This window comes from Xyrauchen texanus, chromosome 9 (assembly GCF_025860055.1).
Source record: "Xyrauchen texanus isolate HMW12.3.18 chromosome 9, RBS_HiC_50CHRs, whole genome shotgun sequence".
Classification (NCBI taxonomy): Eukaryota; Metazoa; Chordata; class Actinopteri; order Cypriniformes; family Catostomidae; genus Xyrauchen; species Xyrauchen texanus.
In genome coordinates, this window is record NC_068284.1 from 22869708 (window position 1) to 22890977 (window position 21270).

Here is a 21270-nt window from a genome sequence, read left to right on the forward strand (position 1 = left end):
TGCCTTCCTAAGCCAATGGTTTACTAATTTTTTTTCTCAACATTTTTTTTTTGTCTCTCTCAAAATGTTTCTCTCTCTCTCTCTCTCTCTCTCTCTCTCTCTCTCTCTCTCTCTCTCAAAAAAAAAAAGAAATCCTTTTTTTTTACGGAAAATCATGATTTTCAAGTATAAATGTAACATTTACATTTTTATACATAAATTTTTGTTGTTGTCAAAAACAAAAGTTATCTCACCCCTTTTAAAAGTTGATGAGCATATTTATTTATATGAGCCAACCATTTTTATTATACAGTTTATTTCCTAATATTAAGCATCATTCTAACAGAACATAGGCTATAACACGGAAAACTTTATTCATTCAAGGTCCTAAAGCCCTTACTTGAACTTAGATATACAGTGCAATGACATATATGCACAGGTTACAGTTACTACTGTAGAATCGTAAAAAAAAAATTGTAAGAGTGGTGATGAGAAATTTTAAAAGAAAAACAACTTTATTTTGACATCAACAACAAAAATAATGTCACATTTATAGTTGAAAATCATGAACAAAACTGTGCATGGAGGATCCATTAAATTCAGGTGTTGTAATTTTGCACTCGATGTCCAATGTGAAATCTGGGACCCAAAGCAAAACCAGTTGAATCACTAGAACCACTGCTCTAAAGAACTTCTCGTGTCCAGGAGCAACAGCGTATCACACAGTTCTGGGAATATTATGTGTGTCCGTTGCTTTATTCTTATGACTTTGTCATGCAGAAGTCTGAGATATTTTTCAAATGTGCCAATAAACGTCATGTTACTGATGTAGCCTCCGTTCCCTGATGGAGGGAACGAGATGAGTGTCAATGAGTTGACACTAGGGGTTCAATTTTGGGAGCCCAGACATCTCTGATCATTGAGAAAAGGCCAATGAGAATTGGCGTGTGGCGTTTGCATGCAACTCCAACCAGACATATGGGTATAAAAGGAGTGCCGCTTGCAAACACACACTCAGATTTCGCACTGAGGAACCGAGCCAAAGACCCGGCCATTTTAGTGGTTAGTTCAGTGTTGAGGCAATAGGGACACAACGTCTCATTCCCTCCATCAGGGAACGGTGGTTACATCAGTAACCATGACGTTCCCTATCTGTCACTCACTCTATGTTTTGTCGATGAGTTGATACTAGGGGTCCCAATGGAAAACGCCACAAGTGCTGAACCTAGTTACGTAGACTGGTGGTGCAAGACAGGCAGAACTCTGTGTGCCTCGTAGCCAGCGCAGCAAGCCGTCACCTAACTCTTCAGATACTTCTATAGAGGAATTCGCCAAGGTGGGGGGAGGGCTGTCGCAAGAAGCATGAGGCCTGAGAACCAATTCCGGGAGGGCTACTAAGGGGCAACTAGGAGGATCTGCTCCTTGTCCTCCCTGACTTTGCACAACGTCTGTGCAAGTAGGCTCATTGTTGAAAACGCATACTTGCGTAGCCCCAGGGGCCAGCTGTGTGCCAAGTCATCTGTGCCGAAAGGAGTCTTGGTCAGAGAGTACTGGAGTGGGCAGTGGGAGGATCCTCGGGAAGCAAACAGGTCCACCTGTGCTTGGCCAATTCGACTGCAAATCAGCTGGACCACCTGAGGGGGGAGTCTCAACTCTCCCCTGAGTGTAACCTGTAGCAACAGCGTGTCCGCTGTGCTGTTGAGGTGGCCCAGGATATGAGTGGCTCGCGACTTCAGCCAATGCTGACTTCAGAGGAGGAGACGGCGGGTGAGTTGTGACATCCAACGAGAGCATAGTATGCAATCGTCACTGTGTTGTCCATCCGGACCAACACATGCTTGCCCCGGATCAACGGCAATAGCCTCCTCAGGGCAAGTAGTACCGCCAACAACTCAAGGCAGTTGGTGTGCCAACGCAGTCGCGGGCCGGTCCAAGGGCCAGCGGCTGTGTGCCCGTTGCACACGTCACCCCAGCCACGCTAGGAGGCATCCGTCGTAACCACGACATGCCTGGAGACCTGGCCTAGGGGGACTCCTGCCCGTAGGGACTCCTGCTAGGTTGCACAGAGTGTGTTTGCAAGCAGCACTCCTTTTATAAAGATCAGAGATGTCTGGGCTCCCAAGAGTAAACACCTAGTGTCAACTCATCAACACAACATTGAGTGAGTGACAGATAGGGTACCTGCTCTTCTGGACATTTCAAGTTTGTATTCGATTATTTGTGTTGAGAATTTTCACCTAGGCGATGACATAATGAGTTTTCGCCATCCACTGTAGATTATTAGTAATAAAATATCAGCTTCGATATTCCTGTCATAGCTGCATCTTTGCTTATAGTGATTTTCCTCCCCCGACTTCTTGTGAGGTGGCTATTGGAGTTCTTGCATTTTAAATCAACAGCTTATTTTATGAGATGTTTGACCACATGCTGCTGGAACACAATATGGAGAATGTGAGCTGGAAGTGTTTTAATGGGCACACCATCCTGGTAGCATATATCCAAAAGCAACCCACATTATTATACAATTATTAAGGTATAACAATTTGCTTTATAAACTCTTATGCAGGCTTTGGATTTTCACCTGTATTTCATGATCTCATGTTGTCGAGCTTCGATTGTGATGAAGTTCCAAAGTAAATAAGTCTGCAGGACTTTACTTTTGTAAAGTAGGCAATGTATGCATTATTTTATTCATCAAGAAATTATAACATTACTTACAACAAAATTAGCATTACTTGTTGTACACACATCACAACAAAAGGGCAGGTATTGCCTACGTTACAATATTTAAGAGCCACAAAGTTCTCAGTGCTTCCCTTCATTTATCAGATCACGGTCAACCAGAAAGCCAGACGATGATTGAACATGAAGCGGCACCATTTCCTCAAGCAGCTCTGCTCAGCTCTTCTTTTAACTCGATATGGTGCCGTGGTTGAAGATGACGCGTTGCTCCAAAGAGTTTACAGATTTGGGCAACTCAAACACGAGTCATCCCTTTAAACACAGCACTGGAAAAGGAGTGAGAGGTGTCGTAACGGTCAAAGACATCTATCTACTGCATTTTGACATGGGCCAACAAATTAAAAAAGCACAATATCAATAGCAGCATCGATATTGGTTAATGTTATAAAAAAAACAGAAAGACTCCCGTTGTCACACTTAACAATGTATGCCATATGAAACTGAGGTATATTCATTTAATTATGGGATCTCACGTATTAGAACACTCTCAAACATTATATAAGGTATGTTTCTTTCCTTGATTAAGATTTGCAAAACATTCCTTTTGTATTTTACAACAATAAAAATAAACAGATAAGTACCACAGTTGTCATCTGTCACCTTTAAGCACAAGATTTCATGCTTACTGATAGTGGCACCTGGTGGCCGAGGATGGTACCGCAAGCTAATTGTTAGCCAGCAAGCAAAAACAAATAAAAAATATCCTGTGTTGCCTCTTGAAGATAAAAAAAAAAATTGGGGGAGAGAATTTTATTTTTAAGAAACAAAAATTTTTTAGAGAGAGAGAGAGAGAGAGAGAGAGAAACCATTGTTTGAGTAAAAAGTATATTGTAGAACAAAGGCTCAGGAAGGCACAGACACCTAAAAAATGTAAATAAAATAAATAATAATTTAACCTTATTACCGGAATTATTTTTCACAGTGCAGTTCAGGACTTCAGTACATATTAAAGTTAAAACACATTTGTGTTTTAAATGACTATAAATAAGGATAAGGCCTATTTTATGAGAATATTATTTTTAAAAAAAATTTGTATGAACCAAACACTTGTAAGTATAATTTGCTCTTTGGCCTACTGTACAGTGAGTTGTAATTGCTTTCCCCCCACAACTACTTTACAACGTACTTCAGTGTAGTACAATTTAATGATATTGTAGCACATAATTCAGTGGAGCTAAATCAAATGCAGTTTTCGAACACATGCTCTGTTGAATGAGCTGGGTGTAGTAACATTACCTTTGGTTTTTCAAATTTCATCGAACAGGATGAAGGTGACTTTACATATTTCACTTCATGCGGAAATCAGCCACGCAATCACAATCCAACTGTCACAATCCAAAAAAAACCAGAAATACATTTGTATAAGCTTCCGAACCGTAAAAGCCAACCTTTAAGGAGACAAAAGTGGATAGGCAATATGACGTGAAGCATCAGCAGGAAGGGTGGGTAAATTGTGGGATCCTGACAACAAAATATAACTTCTCAATATATCTCCTCCTCTCAGGTTCACATAGGGTGGTGACATAAGCAATCGACATGGTTAAAATGATGAATGGTTTTTTTTTTTTTTTTTTTACAATATCATGTCGCGTTCCAGTGGGCGTAGTTCTCAGAGTAGTTCGAGAAACTAGTTGCGCTCTGTCTCAATTGATCCAATTTTATGTCCTGAAACAAACCGTTTTTTGAGGTCGACAGCTTATAAAAATTTATTTCTGGGTTATTTAGCTTGTTTGCTGTACACCTTGTCACACAGCAGCTTTTAGACATTGTTTTGTTTTTTTGTTATAAGTCATAAATGACAAGGAGGCAGCCTCTCGCAATGCAAAGTCAATGGAGACGATTGAATCTTATATATATATATATATATATATATATATATATATATATATATATATATATATATATATATAGGGCCTATATATATAAGATATCATTGTGATAGGATTTGCAGAGCGTCAGTTGTAAAGTCTGAGCTGTGTTGTCTGTCTGTCACATTTAAGCAATGCTATCCACCTTTTCCTGAATGCGGAAGTGTTCCACGATTCGACTGTTTTCAATTTCAGGTGTGCAGTGTTTTCACTCTCATCGTCGTATATTCTTAGCGGGTAATGTAATGTTTAAGGTATTCAATTGTCAAAAAAAAAAAACATGCCGATACTTCACAGAGTCGATATGACTGTTTTATTATTATTATCATTATTTTTATACGAGCCTCACCCAAGTGTGTAGATGACTTGAAACGATGATCAGAGTTAGTTACGTTGATATCATTAATTAATTATTTTTATTACATTTTAAAGCCATCCTGATAATCCTTTAATAAACCCTAAGTAGGATTCTAATGTCTACTATGTCTGACAGCTATTTGTATCTGTTTAAATCCACGTTAGTACATTGGCATTGAAACAGTTTTACTCTCTGTTGCTAAGAATGTGATACAAGGCAGTAACAGGAGAGTAGTGTGCAGAATGACGTCTATGGGTGAGTAATTATTTACCCCCTGAGATTTCAAGTCTAATTTTTTTAATAAATATATGATTATGGTGATGCATTTAATATTATAAATAATATATTTAATATTTATACAAATTATACCTTTTTTTTTTTCTTTTTGTTTCATTAGGCCTAAATTTCTATGACAGCCTTAGAGTTGAAACCTTACTAGGGTCTTTTAAAACTTTTGTGATCATATCTGAGGGGGAAAAAAGTCCAGATTTTACAGTATTTAACATTAGTGTTGTGCAGACGGTTAATTGTTAAAGTGCTTAGAATGAGAAATCTTTCTGTTAAAGAGAACATTCAAATGAGAATGTTCACGATGTTGTTTATTTTAAATGAAACATTAGTAGTTGCATTAGTAGTTGTATCCCTCAAGTAGCGTTCATATGTCATTTCAACACATAATAACTGATCACATCAGAAATTGAATGCAATTCAACTTTATTATACTGTGTGACTGAAGAAGATCTAGATGGACTGTGTGGGTAACTAATTCAAAACATATATGGAAGGGGAAAAGCAGAAGATCCATTTGAGCTTTACTCTTCATCATGTCCCTTCTATATGAAAAAGAAGAGGGGAAAGCTATTAAAAACAGCTGTAGTAAGTAATTCAATTACATAAGCATGTCTCTAAAGAGTTCTTTAATTTTATATAAACTTCCATATCAAAACATCAATATAGCATAATCATATATTAAATGATTGTTATTTGAAACTGGAAATTAAAATGCATTTAATATGACCTAATTTGTCTAAATCAGGCTACATGCACAAATGGATCAGACCTCATAAACTCTAACCTTAGAACCGAAATCACGACTTTTGGCACGCAATTTATTGACTTGCGACTCTGCAATGTCGGCTCTCTCTTCTACTTCATCAAGCTCGTGCTGAAGTTTACGGAACTTGCTAAGATTGGTGTTGGCTTGTTCCTCCTATGAAGCAGGAAAAATAGTTCTGAGATTAGAGCCCGAACTGAACAGTCATCAGCAAAAATCCCTGTGATATTTTGGCCAATACTTACGGCTTCCTCTGCAGCCCTCTTGTAAGCCTTGACCTTCAGCTGAAGCTTATCAACTAGATCTTGCAGACGAGCAAGATTCTTGCGGTCCTCCTCCGTCTTGTGAGTCAAATGATAAAGAAATGATTATATTTAATTGTATTATATATTTTTTTTTTGAGAGATAGAATTTTGTGTATTTAGGTGCATTCAGTAATGGAATAAGATTATGTTTTACCTGGTAGATGAGTTCTTTAATACGTCTTTCATATTTGCGAATTCCTTTCACCGCCTCACTGCTTTTCTTCTGTTCTGATTCTACTTCATTTTCCAGCTCTCTCACCTGTTGGCACAGTGTGAATGTTTTCAGAGTATCACTTGCATAGTAATTAGAAAACATTGTAGGAATTTTTTGTAAGTGAATCACTCACCCTAGCTTCTAGTTTCTGGACTTGTTTCTTGCCTCCTTTCATCGCAATTTGTTCTGCTTCATCCAGGCGGTGTTGCAGGTCCTTAATGGTCTGCTCCATGTTCTTCTTCATACGCTCCAGGTGAGCACTGGTATCCTGCTCCTTCTTCAACTCCTCTGCCATCATGGCAGCATCAGTGATGGCCTTCTTGGCTTTTTCTTCAGCATTCCTGCATTCTTGCACTGCCTCTTCCACTTCACTCTGAAGCTGGGAAGTGTCAGCCTCCAGCTTCTTCTTCTGATTCAAGAGGCTTGTATTCTGGATAAAGGAGGCATTTGCATTCAATTAAAACCTGAATAAGTGTAATGGATCTATTTAGAATTAAGTTAAAGCTACCATTTGTCTTACCTGGGAGTGCAGTAGCTGCACTCTTTCACTTGTATCCAGCAGTTCTTGTTCAGCAAGCTTACGGCCTCTCTCAGTTTGCTCAAGAGCCACTCTCAGCTCCTCTAATTCAGCCTGTAGAAGGTGGTTGCGTCTCTCTAAAATTGCAATGTTCTCCTTCAGATCATCATTTAATCTCAGAGAGTCATCCAGCTGCAGCTGAGCATCCTAAAAGATATATGCAGATATGAATACAACAGATGTTTCTACAACCCTAACCATCCAAATTCTCTGCTTTGTTGATTCAAAGTGTTACTTAGAACTTACTTTCAAATGTGCTTGGACACTTTTGAGTTGTTTTTGTGCCTCTGCTGCTTGTCGGTTTGCTTGACTAAGCTGGATCTCCATCTCATTCAGATCACCTTCCATCTTCTTTTTTATTCGGAGGGCCTCATTCCTGCTTCGAGTTTCTGACTCCAAAGAGCTTTGTAGAGTATCGATGGTCCTCTGCAAATTGCGTTTGCTCTGCTCCATCTCCTCATCCTTCTCAGCTAATTTGCGTTCAATATCAGCCTTTATCTGGTTGAACTCTAGCTGAGCTCGCAGAATCTTACCCTCCTCATGTTCCAATGAGGCCTTTTTAACAAAAGATTGTGCTTTATGACTAGATCTTGGGTTTGCATTTAGTAAAACAAGGTTTGAAAGGTAAGAAGCAAGTTATACAAGTTGAATTCTAAAATGATATTATCGTCATAACAATAGTACAAAAAATTATTTAAATTATATGATTAACTATAATGTTAATTGTTGCGCTGAACGATTAACCAAAATAAAATTGAAATCGCGTTATAACCCAGATTTTCATACTGCAAGTGCTGTGATTTAATTAAATAAACCGCCTCAATGCCCTGCCAACTGTGCTGCGCCAAAGTCTTTCTAGTATGACACTCGTGAGGCTATTTCCAGTCATGACAGTGCAGCTCCTATCTACTTAACAAAATCTCAAAAAGGTTGGTCAAGAGTACGATCAAAGAACATATTTCAAATCAGCAATAAAATCTGACAATACTGGATTCATAAATTGATTGTCTTTTTATGATACTTGACCTTATGTTATGCAAAAAAAACAAAATTTTCCCAGCTTGTATAGCTAATGCACATGCATGTTCTAGAGTTGATTGACAGGAGATGTCTGGATCTAAAAGGTGATTGGCTCGTTTATCTGTAAGGCAGGACTTGACCATTGGCCGCTAGAGCTTCTTGGTTGAGCATTCTAATTTCTCTCATTCATTTTAACCGAAGTGGCCCACCTCTGCTAAATAATCTCTGGCTGCGCCTATGTGCACAACTTTATTGTCTGTAGTGTGTAGTGCTTTCTTAAATACATGTAAATGGGATCATTGTAGTACATATAGTTTCAGAGTGATTCTGTGCTCCATACACACAAACCATCTATCTGGTGTCCCGGGTGACAGCCTCTGAGTTCAGTTAGGTGTGCTAACGTTCAATGAGCGCATTATTTAAAGAGGCCATTTGTGTAATTTTATATATGTCTATGTTTGGCCGCTACAATGGACTATGCACGTTTAAAATAACCCCATGAGAGTGGGATTTTGCTGGCAGCAAGGCAGATGAGAGCCTTTCACTGCAATAAAACGCTGTTGTCAACTCAACTTCAAACAACATAAACTTCTGTCCCTTCCCTGCTGGAAAATCCATCTTAAGATGGTAGCTGTGTTTTGGAACATTGTAGCTAGTTTCTAGCTGGTCTTTAGCAGGTCCAAGCTGGTTGACCAGCTCATGACCAACTTGGACCAGCTCTTGATCATCTTGGGGGTGGTGTTGGAGTAGTGGGCTAAAGCACATAACTGTTAATCAGAGGGTTGCTGGTTCGATCCCCACAGCCACCACCATTGTGTCCTTGTGCAAGGCACTTAACTCCAGGTTGCTCCGGGGGGATTGTCCCTGTAATAGGTGCACTGTAAATCACTTTGGATAAAAGCGTCTGCCAAATGCATAAATGTAAATGTAAATCTTGTACCAGCTACCATGTTCCAAAAACACAGCTACCAGCTTTGGCTGGATTTTCCAGCAGGGTTACATTTTCAAAATAAAAGCTTCCACCAAAATAAAGGCTTGAGGGTTTATCGGGACTGCATAGTTAATTATTAAATAAATAAATTACTATTAATTAATAATTATAAATTATAATAAAGATAATTATTATTATACAATAATATATTTGTATAACAATTTCTTAACATTATTATTATTGCAATAATGTCAGATTTAAGTTGACTCTGTTTCACTGTTTTATTGATTTGGTTTTATTAATTTTTTTTTGTAGAGGACTCAAGTGTGAACACCCTTTCTAGATCAGTATTTCCAATTTGCAGTAAAGCATGGGCAAAACATGGTTTAGTTTTGGTTAAAAGGACTTTTTGTTCAAATCACAAGAATTTTTTTTTTTCAAAATAATCGCAATCAGATCTTTTTTGTCCAAATCATTCAGCAGTAGTTAATTATTTTATTAAGATGAATTATATTAATTTGTACACTATATATTCATTGTATTATTGTTATATACAGTATTCTATAATATTATTAATTATAATAATACATTGTCATTCTTTTGTTTTACTCACAATTGCCTGAAATTCTGAAAGCTACATTGTTGATGTGTTGTTTTGATTTGTTTTTTACACAGTCAAGGAATAAATCTGTATCTGAAATCTTACCTCGGCCTCTTCCAGAGCAGACTGAATTTCACTTTTTTCTTGCTCCAGCTGTTTTCTCATTTTCTCCAGCTCATGAATGCTCTTTCCTCCCTCACCAAGTTGCTCAGTAATATCAGAAATTTCCTCTAGATGAAAATATTGCATTTGCAAATTTTGTCAAACATATTGGAATTGCCTTGTTCCACCCTTAGTTATATGAATCGAGAGTGCTATAAATCTTTCTTCTTAAACCAGCACACCACAAACTCTATATGTATTAAAATGTACTATTTGTCTTATCAATATTGCCATTTATCTATTTTGGTAAATGATTTATTCACCTTGGAGATTCTTATTCTCTCTTTTCAGGGTCTCCAGGTGATCTAAAGATTCTTCGTAGGAGTTCTTCAGCTTGAAAAGTTCAGTACTTAGACATCTGGCTTCCTTCTGAGAGCTCTCTAGCTCAGCCTGTGACTCTTCATATTTTTGCTTCCACTCAGCCAGGACCTAGATGCATAATTTTTATGTAAGTAGATTTTCGGATTAGAGATGATCAAAAGGAATTTTAAAGCTTGATTCCAAATCAAGGACCATGTTTGTTTACCTTATCAAAGTTTCTTTGTTTCTTGTCCAAGGCTGCTGCAGCTGCATTAGACCTCTCCAGGTCCACCATAAGATCTTCGATCTCATTCTGGAGTCTGTGTTTGGTCTTTTCAAGAGAGGAACATTTTGCATTTACTGCTTCAACAGCTTCTTCAGCCTCCTGCAAACGTTGAGCCAGTTTCTTCCTGTGTTAGAAAATAAAATGAAATTGGAGAAAAATATTTGTTGGAGTGCACAGATGCACTTTGATTAACGGCACACCGCAATTGAAATAAACAGACATATTATATTTTCACCTTCTGTTTGGGGAAGCTTGGCCAACTAACAGAAAAACTTTTTGTTCGTCTTACATTTGAAAAGAAACATAGCACAAACAAAAAGCTTATCTATCAGTAGAGAAGTTTAACTTTAAGGAAAAGTCTAACTTTGTATGAGCATAGAAATATTAGAATATCTTACTTGGCTTCCTCCAGTTCTTCAGTTCTCTGGATGGCATCAGTTTCATACTTGGTTCTCCACTGAGCCACCTCAGAATTGGCTTTGGACATGCTACGCTGGAGCTCTGCTTTGGCCTCCTGCTCCTCCTCATACTGCTCTCGGAGCAGATCGGTGTCATGACGGACAGACTGTACTGCATGAGCGAGAGCATTCTTTGCCTGTTGGAAGTCACTTTATCATTTGTGCATGCTCTTCATTTGTGAAATATTTATTAAACAATATTGATACACAGTTCTCACTTTAGTTTCTTCCTCTAATTGCCTTTTAAGGTCTTCAATCTGCTGAGTGTAAGACATTTTGCTTCTAGTTAGCTGAGAGACAAGAGAGTCCTTCTCCTCCAGCTTCCTTGCAAGTTCACCTAAATGTATCATCATGTATTTTATTGGTGTTGGATTTATATTTTGCTCATAATGAATGAAAAGTAAATTACACTCCATCAAATTGAATTGTGTAATGTTTAACCAAATAAATTGAATAAAATGTAAAATATTTTTATTTGATTAAAGATTACTGAATTAAATATAATGGAATTTTTTTGGAAACTGACACTTCCCCAATAATATTTAAAAAAAATGTTTTTTACAGTCTTACCATTTTCAGATTGTAGTTTAGATTTTTGCATTGTGAAGTCATTGATACTGCGCTGGCCCTCCTCAAATTTTGTCCTGTATTCATTCATTTGATCCTCCAAAGACCTGCAGGTCTTCTCAAAATTTGCCTGTTTAGTACATAATTTGACTGGGAAATCACTTCGAAGTAGAGAAGATAATTTTTAACTCTTATTTAATAATATTTCTATTAATACCTTTATCTTAACAACATGTTCCATGTTGGAGACCACATCATCCAGCTCCAGTCTGAGTTCACTCTTCTCTTTTTCCAGTTTTTGCTTGACTCTCTGCAGATTGTCTATTTGCTCTCCCAGTTCAGCCACACTGTCTGCTTGTTTCTTCCTTAGTGTGGCAGCAGTGGCTTCATGCTGCAGAGTGGCCTCTTCAAGGTCTCTGCGAAGTTTCTGAAACTCAGCCTCCCGTTTCTTGTTCATCTCAATTTGAACAGCTGTAGCTCCTCCAGCCTCCTCCAGTCTCTCACTGATCTCCTCCAGCTCTCTAGCTAAATCTGCTCTTTGTTTCTCCACCTTTGCTCTGGCAGCTCTTTCTGCCTCAAGCTCTTCCTCCAGCTCCTCAATACGTGCCTAGTTTAAGAAAATAGCTGTCAAAGTCACCCTATAGATTTGTTTTTTTAATGTCAGAATTTTCTTTCATTTATTTATTTATATTTTTATTACCTGAAGTTCCTTCAGTTTTTTCTGTAGCTGAATACCAATAATTTGTTCATCCTCAATTTTTCCATTGAGCTGACAGATCTCAAAGTCTTTCCTGTTATTGTTAAAAATAATTATACAGTCCTGAGTAAGCCTTAAACAAAAAGACTAGACTTAAAGAATGGGAGATTTCTGTTACTTTTTGAGACGCTCTTCTAACTGCTGCTTGTCATTCTCCAGGTCCATTAAGCTTTCCATGGTCAACTTCAAGTCTCCTTCTAGTTTCCTCTTGGCTCTCTCTAGATCCATACGGACCTTCTTTTCTTGCTCGAGAGATCCTTCCAACTGGTTTAAATTATTACAATGATTCGATTTTTTTAAACATGACACATTGCATTTGCTTTTATGAAGAATTTTAAAGGTAGATGGAAATTGTTAAACTCACATCATCCACTTGCTGCTCTAGCTTTGCTTTTGCCTTGGTTAGAGTGTTGACTTTGTCCTCCTCACTTTGCAGGTCGTCCAGTGTCTGCTGATGAGCTTCCTGCAAGGCCTTCTTTTCCTTGGTTAGCTTTGCAATGATTTCATCTAAAGCAGCCATTTCCTCTGTCAGGTTCTTTACCTGTGAAAGAAGATGGATCATTAAGTTCAGTGTCATTAAGTTCTTTATAATTATTATGTAGAGAGTTTAAGACCTCCCAGACCTTGTTCTCAGTAGCATGCTTCTCTTTCTCCACTTTAGCTAGAGTCAGCTCCAGATCATCAATATCTTTCTTCAGCTCAGAGCACTCATCCTCCAGCTTTCTCTTCTTAGCTGTCAGCTCAGCGTTAATCTCCTCCTCATCCTCAAGTCGCTCAGTGAGCTCCTTGGCTTTTGCCTCAAGCTGAATCTTGTTTTTGATGAGTTGGTCGCATCGCTCCTCTGCATCACAAAGATTATCTTGCTCCTGTTTTAAAATGAGATGAAACAAATTCCACAGATATCTATATTGCAAAAAACACTTGTAACTCTTCTAAAGGCACAAATGTTAACTAACCGCTTGGACTTGAAGTTGTAGGTCATTCTTCTCTTGGAGAAGAGACACCATTTTTTCTTCTAGTTCTTTCCTTCGTGCCTCAGATTTCGCATAGGCCTCTTTGAGCTTGGCAAATTCATCTTTCATATTTGCCATTTCTTTTTCTGCTTCTGCTGACTTGAGTAGAGGCTTGATCTTAAAGAAGAGCTTCATCCAAGGCCAATTCTTAACCCCCATGAAGGCACGGACATTCCACTGGATAACCAATAGGGCATCCCTGTGAGGGGTTTTAGAGGGGTTTTGCATAATTTATATAACCATCACACACAAAAATAAAATAACAATAAAATTTATGTTGAATGCAAAGTGATGATCTTGCCTTCTTTCAACTATTTTCTGAAACTCAACCCTTGCAAGTAGCCCTCTGGATCTAGCTTGAATTCCAGAAATGATTAGGGAAAGTCGGTCATCTCTCATTTCTTCCAGCTGACCCAGTAAACCAGCCTTGAAGAATACCTAGGCAGAAATCATTATGGAAATGTACATTTTACTCACAGAATAGAGTTCTTAAATAATGAAGATAAATTAAATCATACTTAAGTTGTTTAGATTTATTATGTTTTCACCTTTGTATGTCCAAACTTATATTGATTGTGATCAATATCCAGTGATCCCAACAGTTTTTCAGCTCCTTTCCTGCTGTCTATGAATTGACCTTCAGGTATTGCTGCAGGGTTTAGGATTCGGTACCTGTAAATAATTACAGAACATCTCATGGGAAGAGCTTTTTTGAATTTGTTGAGTTTAAGTGTAACATAACCTATAATATTTACCTCTGTTTGAAGTCCCCATACAGGATTCTATTGGGGAAGCCCTTCCTGCAAATCCTGATGCCCTCCAGTACACCGTTACAGCGTAGCTGGTGCATGACTAGAGGGTTCTCCATCGCCCCAGGAGTCTTTGTCTCATTGGGAATGATGCAGCGCACAAAGTGAGGGTGAGTTGATCTTAGGTTTGTCATTAACTTATTTAAGTTTTCCTGTAGTAGGGAGAAATGGTCACAGATTTAAATAATATGTAAAGAAAATAAGAAGGGGTATTTTGTGATTCACTTTCCCTGAAACAAAACATGCAGGTGTAGTTTTTTCTTCATTGACATAGATGAGACAGTCTGAGGGTAGGGCATAACAATGTTCTTGTTTTTTATTGCTTGAGATAAGGTTGAGCAATAATATACATTTTCCATTTTTATTTTTCCACTGTGTATAAAAATTGGATTGTTAGTCTAAAACTCATAATTACCCTGTGAAGCGCAGACACGGTTTGGAAGGAGGAACCTTTCTTTTTACTTCCTCCTCCTTTACCTCCCTTAGCTCCTGACTCTTGACATAATCAAAACAAGAGAATTACATTAATCGGGTATTACTTAATAAGTTAGTTCAACCAAACAACTTAATTCAGTCTTCATTTACTTTTTTTCTTTCGTGGAACACAAAAGGAGATTTTAGGCAGTAAGTTAGTCTCAGTCACTATTCACTTTCACTGTATCGTTTTTTCTATACATTGCAATTGAATGGTGACTGAGGCTAATATTCTGACTAATAATCCATAAAGACAAAGGAAGTGTCTTACAGGTTTGGAATAACAAGAGTTTTCATTTTTGGGTAAACTTTTCAGTGCACATGTGTTTCAAAATATTCAGTACATGACAAGATTTTCCTCATACATACCAGACTCTGACCCAGCATAATTAGCAAAGAGCATTGATAAGAGTTTAACTGTAGACTTTTGATAAAGGCCAACGACAGTCTCATTCAGTGGGTCTTTATTCTTCACCAGCCAGTTGTTGATATTGTAGTCAACTGTACCAGCATAGTGAATCAAAGAAAAATGGGCCTCTGGCTTTCCTTTGATAACTCTTGGTTTCTGGAAGTTGTTTGACTTTCCCAAGTGGTTGTCATAAAGCTTTGCTTTAAAGGTTGCATCACTGGCTTTGGGAAACATGCACTCCTCTTCCAGGATGGACATGATACCCATGGGCTGAGGAAATCAATGTTTGGTAAAAGGTGAAATAACTGAGTTACTCACAAAGCACATAGCCTGTTAAATAGTTAAAGCACCAATCATGTATGACAGCTTTATTGTCAGCACCACTTACTTTTTCAATGAGATCAATGCAGGCCTGCAAGTCCATGCCAAAGTCAATGAACTCCCATTCAATTCCTTCTTTCTTATACTCCTCTTGTTCAAGCACAAACATGTGGTGGTTGAAAAACTGTTGCAGTTTCTCATTGGTGAAGTTGATGCAGAGTTGCTCAAATGTGTTGAACTGCAATTGGAGTGCATGAACTTAGTTAGACAAATAACACACATTTTTTAACATGAGATCATAAGGTTCCATCCAGACTTACATCAAAGATCTCAAAGCCGGCAATGTCCAGCACTCCTATGAAGTATTGACGAGGCTGCTTGGTGTCCAGAGACTGATTGATTCTTACAACCATCCAAAGGAACATCTTTTCATACACTGCCTTGGACAGTGCACCAATAGCATAGTACACCTGAGCCAGAGGGAAGCATTTGTATGGTTTACCACTACTTATGGACTGAGGACAGCATTTAATTACTGACACTATGCAACTCACCTGCTGAACACTTTGCCCTTTAGTGACCCACTCATTTCCTACTTTGACTCTTGGATGGCACAGACCTTTGATTAGGTCTGCAGAGTTTAGACCCATAAGATATGCAGATTTGTCTGCATCTGTAAAATTAATCAGATGTCTCTGTTTAGAAGGATTATGCATAACAGTGCATAAAATAGAAAGAGTGTTGATTGTACTTTGCAGCTTCAGGAATTACACGTTACACACCTTCAGTTCCATCAGCCTCTGCTTGTTCCTCCCTTTGCTTTTGCTTAAACTTCATATTGCCATAGTGCATAATGGCTCCAATCAGTTTATAGATGCCATTTTTTTCCTCTAGAGTGAAGCCGAGTACATCAAATGCTTCCTACAATTAAGAGAATTCAAGATCTTTGCTGTGTGACTGGCATTTCAGACTTTTACAGTGATATTAAAATAAGAATGTAATGCTTTTCACTCTTACATCAGTGGCAACTAGTTCTTCACCATCATTAATTGATGCTACAGTTGTTTCTCCTTGGGAGATGTAAGCATAGTCATAGGGGTTGTTGGTGATGAGCAGCATGTCTGTTACAAGAGATGGGGAAGTGTCAGTTTGAAGTTAAGAGCTAAAACTGGAAGGAAAAAAGGTCTTTTATCTGTGGCATCTTACCAAGCAACTCAGGTTTCTGCTGAGACAGGATTTGGTAGAATATATGGTAGTCTCTTTCAGCTTTAAGCTGAAAAGTCACCCTTGACTTCTCCAGGAGATCTGATGTATTTACAAAAAGTGAAATGTTGATTAAATTTAAACTTTAGTTTTTACCCTTTGGTGGTTTTGTATAACCATTCCAGATATACAGTAAAAAGTTCTTACAAGTCTCAATGTCAGCAGAGGCCAGCTTTCCACTGGCAGCAAAATGAATTCTGATGAATTTTCCCTAAAGAAATGAGAAAATAAAATATAAAAAAATTAAGCACAGTAGACACTTTTAGTTATTTTCAATATTCATAAATGCATAACCTACGAAATATTAATATTAAGTTAATAAAAATATGAATCTCAGTCAGACCTATAAAAACGAAAGCTTATAAATGTGATGAGAGGCACACAGTGCTTGATTCTAATCTACAGACATTCTTCTTCAGCATTGTTTTGCTGATTTGTATGTGCACCACAGTTGCATAAATACTGCAGTATAGATCCTGTACTCCACATTGTGATAAAGTGTCTTAGAAAGCAGCCTGCCATCTGCCAGTCCCTATGTTCTCTTTATATCATCTTGGTCTATCCAGCAGAGGGTGTTCTCACACTGTATCTGTGGGTAACTTTTCATGTATTGTATAGCTGAAATGCAAATTGAAGTGAATGTTTATGTCTTAGCTAAAGGTTTTGCTTAAATGTTTGATGAATCTTACAAATCTTGAAGAGTTGTCATTTCTGATGGTCTTTGCATTGCCAAAAGCCTCCAAAGCAGGGTTAGCCTGGATAATTTGATCCTCCAAGGTTCCCTTTATTGAAAATTAAAAGTTCCAATATGGTGTGAATGAGTTAAATCTTTATTTTTAAGTTTTTCTCCTAATGCAGAAACTGATGTAGAAAGATGAACTTACCTTTTTCTCTGACCCATCTTTCTTTGCCGAGGCCCCAGCTGCAATGCTTGCAAAATACTGGATAACTCTCTTGGTGTTTACAGTTTTTCCTGCACCAGATTCTCCACTGGAGAAACAGAACAATAAATGAGTGTCTCAAAATTACATAAAGAATAAACTTAAAAAGATTGAACTTACGTGATCAGAATTGACTGATTTTCCCTGTCTGAAAAAGAGAAGACTGCATGTTACTTATTCTTGTATTATTATGTATTTTAGTTGAAATGGCTTTCATATTATCAATATTTACAAAGATATGACAGGGAATTTGTGAGTAATGTGTAGGCCTGCACAGAATCTACATACAGAATCATTCACAAAAATCAGATGTCCCTTGTATAGAGTATGTGCATGTTGGTTTATTAAATATTGTCTAATTTGATCATGCTTTCAACAACCAGTACATATACTGGGATATTAGATCTGCTGAATCTGTGACCGTTTTTAAGTCTCATTTAAAAACTCATTTGTATAGACTTGCTTTTATTTCTATGTAAATGTGTTGTGTTTTAATGCATGTGTTACTTTTATTACTATGTGATGTGAATATGTTGTGTTTTACTGTGTGTTCTTTTTTATTTTATATTTTGTGAAGCACTTTGTGCTTAACTTCTAAAAAGTGCTATATAAATACAATTATTATTATAATCTCAGCTCTGTTTAATATGTTACATATTTAAATCCATTCTGCAGATTTCCCCCCATTATCAGAAAAGATCTTTGGCTGTGTCCATACCTGTTAGCATGTACTGGTAGGCATTATCAGAGATGGAAAAGATGTGTGGAGGAGCTTCACTCCTCTTTTTGCCTCTGTAGGCTATAACCACCTCTTTATTGTACACTGGCAGCCACTTGTAGGGGTTGACAGTGACACAGAACAGCCCTGAGTAGGTCTGTGGGAAAGAATAAATAAAGTAATTGAAAATAATTAGGATATATTCTCAAGTGATATTTACATTTATGCATTTGGCAGACGCTTTTATCCAAAGCGACTTACAGTGCACTTATTACAGGGACAATCCCCCCGGAGCAACCTGGAGTTAAGTGCCTTGCTCAAGGACACGATGGTGGTGGCTGTGGGGATTGAACCAGGGACCTTCTGATTAACAGTTATGTGCTTTAGCCCACTATGCCACCACCACTCCAGGTTTCATTTTTACTGTTGTGTTCTTACGTAGATCATCCATGCTGCATAACGCTCTTTGAGGTTAAACAGCACAGCTGGCTCATGAAGGAAGGTGAACATTGCCATGTCTTCAATTTTATCAAACTTTGGCGGGTTCTGGGGATGGATGTCAGCTTCCTTTACGGTGACACTCTGTTAAGAAATGCAGAAAAAAAATACTATTAGAAAAAGATCCATACCATAGATATTGTAAACAGGGTTGGGGAGTAATGGAATACATATAACGGGAATCCGTATTCAAAATTCAAAATATTATTATCTGTATTCCACTACAGTTACAATTTAAATTGTCCGATTAGTTTGCATTTAATTGTTATTGGTTTAAATTTATATTTAGTCTATTTAGTTTTGAAAACATTTATTCAGATAAATGATGCAAGTCGAGGAGGAAAGACCTTTGATATTAAGGCAAGGATTTACTCCACAAATATTATTCTTGCTAAGAATTTTTGCTAAACAATTTCATTGTTTTCCTGTAAAAAATATACATAAAAATCATTCTTAAAACAAGAGTTTACAGCATGTATTCTGTAATTTGTAGGGGTGCTCAGAGCTTATTTAGTCCAAACAGTTCTCATAGTGTTTTAGTTACAAATTTGAAATAGCACTGCCTTTCTGCATGGCAAAATAACATTCTATGAAACTGTTCCCCAGGAATTAGTGTTTTATTCATTAGTTGAGCTTACCTTCCCTTTCTCAGTCTGGACAGTGACTTTGTCACCTTCACGGCTGATGACTGAAGCTTTTACATACTCTTCATCTGGATCAGGCACAAAACACTCCTTTTTCATATCAAAGGGACGAGTTTGGGCTTCCAAACGCTCTCGATCTGACTTGCGCAGGTAAGGAGCTGCTGCTCCAAACTCTGCCATGTGAGCGTCCGCCATGATTACTTTGTCTGGAGATGATGGGGTAGATTTAATGATAGTTAAAATATGTTTAAAAAACAGTAGTAGTTAAGTCAATTGTTATACTGGGTATTGGATTATATTTGATTATGAAACATCAATCAATATGTTGAGTAATGTCATAAGGGTTGCAGAACCCAGTAGTAGAACATGACAGTACAAAGATCAGCTTTGCTTTGTGGCAAAGATGAAAAAGTTTCAACAACATTAAAATAAGCAGGACTCTTACCTGATGTGCACCAGGTGAGGCAGCTGACTCAAGAACCTGTTGAAATAAATTCCATATTCAATTATTACTCTCTAAAACTCAGATATGTGGGTTTAATGTGTTTTAATCTTTCACGTCACTAATTCACTCACACTTCCAATTCTTAAAAGATGTAATCAGAAGAAAGAAACACAATGAGGAGTTAAACAGATTCATCTTTGTATAATAAATGAGCTTTTAAAGGTCATTTAGATCCCTCTCTGTAAAATGTATCATCGCCATGCAGTTTTTGCTCAAATCTTACCCTCAGATAAAACGATGACTTGTCTGGACACCAACCATGAGATCTCTTTATAAAGGTTGTCACCCTTCCAAATTTGGGGAAGGCATCCCACAAGGCAGGAATGTCATTGCGTATAAGCACTGGGTGCAACAAGGGTAGTTATGGGTATTAACGAGAAACAAGAACATGCTAGCTGAGGGAAGTCTTATCTTTGTCAAGATTTGTTAGTGTTCCATATTAGGCATTGTCTGATAGGGGAGCACTAATTTAGTTCAGTCAGTTAACAGAGGTAAGTGGATTGTACTTAAATGAAATGTGAAGGATTAAAGACAGAAAGGCAACAAAACTGTTCTCAGTTTTTAGATCCATGAAGCTGTATGAAAGTTTACATTAAAGAATAGGCACCAGAGCTGAATAGTAGTCAGTCAACAACTTGGAACAAAGGAACAAAGGATATTTATGGAAAATTCCATGTTTGTGTTCTTGTGGTAAGCCATCAGGGCATTACTCTAGTGCCACATGAGATTTAACTGGGTAACAAAGGCATTCAAATTCTAGATGTCTTAACAGAGTTTAGATGTAATTCTATATTTGTCATCTGGCATTGTTCAGAAAACTCAGGAGAAGGTATCAGATTTCAGTAAAGTGATATGTTTGAACTGCATGCCGTGTGGGCTCTCAATTACCCATAGGGCTTAAGTGGGGTTAATATGCAACATTATGTTTTTTTTGTGTCATCATAGTCCAGTCTTTGCAGAGACAAAAAACTAAATCAGATCCCCTCTGAGTCTGTATCTATATAAAGCATGTTAGTCTGCGAGATTAAGCAGGCGGCAAGTGTCGAACAACAGACACAATGGTCTGTCACAGGTGCCATACCTCAGATTCAGTTAAAGAAGGTAATGATGATAATAATAAAAATGTAAATAGAGAACCAGAGCTGTCCCCTGGGTGAGGATGAATGTAGACTATGGTTATTAACGCCCCATCCTTCTTTATCATCTCCCAGCCAGCAAGTGTCTCACCCACAACCCATGTTGTTGACAACCTATAGTTTCTTTAAGGGCAAAGATAACCCTGTGACATTCCTGTGGAGTGGATCTCACTGAATGAGGAGTGAGACCATAACATACTGTGAGCTTTTGGATAGAGTTTATGACTCTCTCTGGGATCAGCTATAGTCTATGACCTGGCCATTCCTCATATTTAAAAAAAAAAATGGACTCATATTTAATCTACTGATATGTCCATTTGTCTTTGGAATGTTTTTCAAGTGTGTCTGATGAAAGAGGCA

At 37.6% G+C, this 21270-nt stretch overlaps 1 protein-coding gene and 1 long non-coding RNA gene across 3 annotated transcripts; one reads left to right on the forward strand and one right to left on the reverse strand.

Annotated features, from left to right (window-relative positions):
* Positions 1-4758: 4758 nt before the first annotated feature.
* LOC127648918 (uncharacterized) lies at positions 4759-10802 on the forward strand. Of its 2 annotated transcripts, none has more exons than XR_007971246.1 (3): positions 4759-4784; positions 10103-10259; positions 10369-10802. It is a non-coding gene; the product is annotated as an uncharacterized LOC127648918 (long non-coding RNA). The 2 variants fall into 2 exon arrangements; XR_007971247.1 differs by lacking the exon at positions 4759-4784 and adding an exon at positions 4835-5202.
* On the reverse strand, positions 5599-19751 carry myh7 (myosin heavy chain 7). Its single transcript, XM_052133742.1, has 38 exons — positions 19715-19751; positions 19264-19475; positions 18566-18709; positions 18128-18284; positions 17530-17557; positions 17353-17458; positions 17158-17250; positions 16616-16679; positions 16412-16510; positions 16223-16326; positions 15988-16126; positions 15760-15878; positions 15526-15675; positions 15273-15443; positions 14845-15154; positions 14417-14496; positions 13948-14153; positions 13741-13864; positions 13494-13630; positions 13136-13391; positions 12803-13045; positions 12544-12720; positions 12298-12443; positions 12123-12213; positions 11640-12029; positions 11426-11552; positions 11074-11192; positions 10796-10992; positions 10338-10521; positions 10075-10240; positions 9755-9879; positions 7344-7652; positions 7041-7244; positions 6654-6950; positions 6461-6565; positions 6247-6342; positions 6023-6157; positions 5599-5780 (listed from the first exon to the last, which is right to left on the reverse strand). The coding sequence occupies exons 2-38, from the start codon at positions 19462-19464 to the stop codon at positions 5760-5762; spliced, it is 5820 nt and encodes a 1939-aa protein (XP_051989702.1). The 5' UTR covers positions 19465-19475; positions 19715-19751; the 3' UTR covers positions 5599-5759.
* Positions 19752-21270: the final 1519 nt, after the last annotated feature.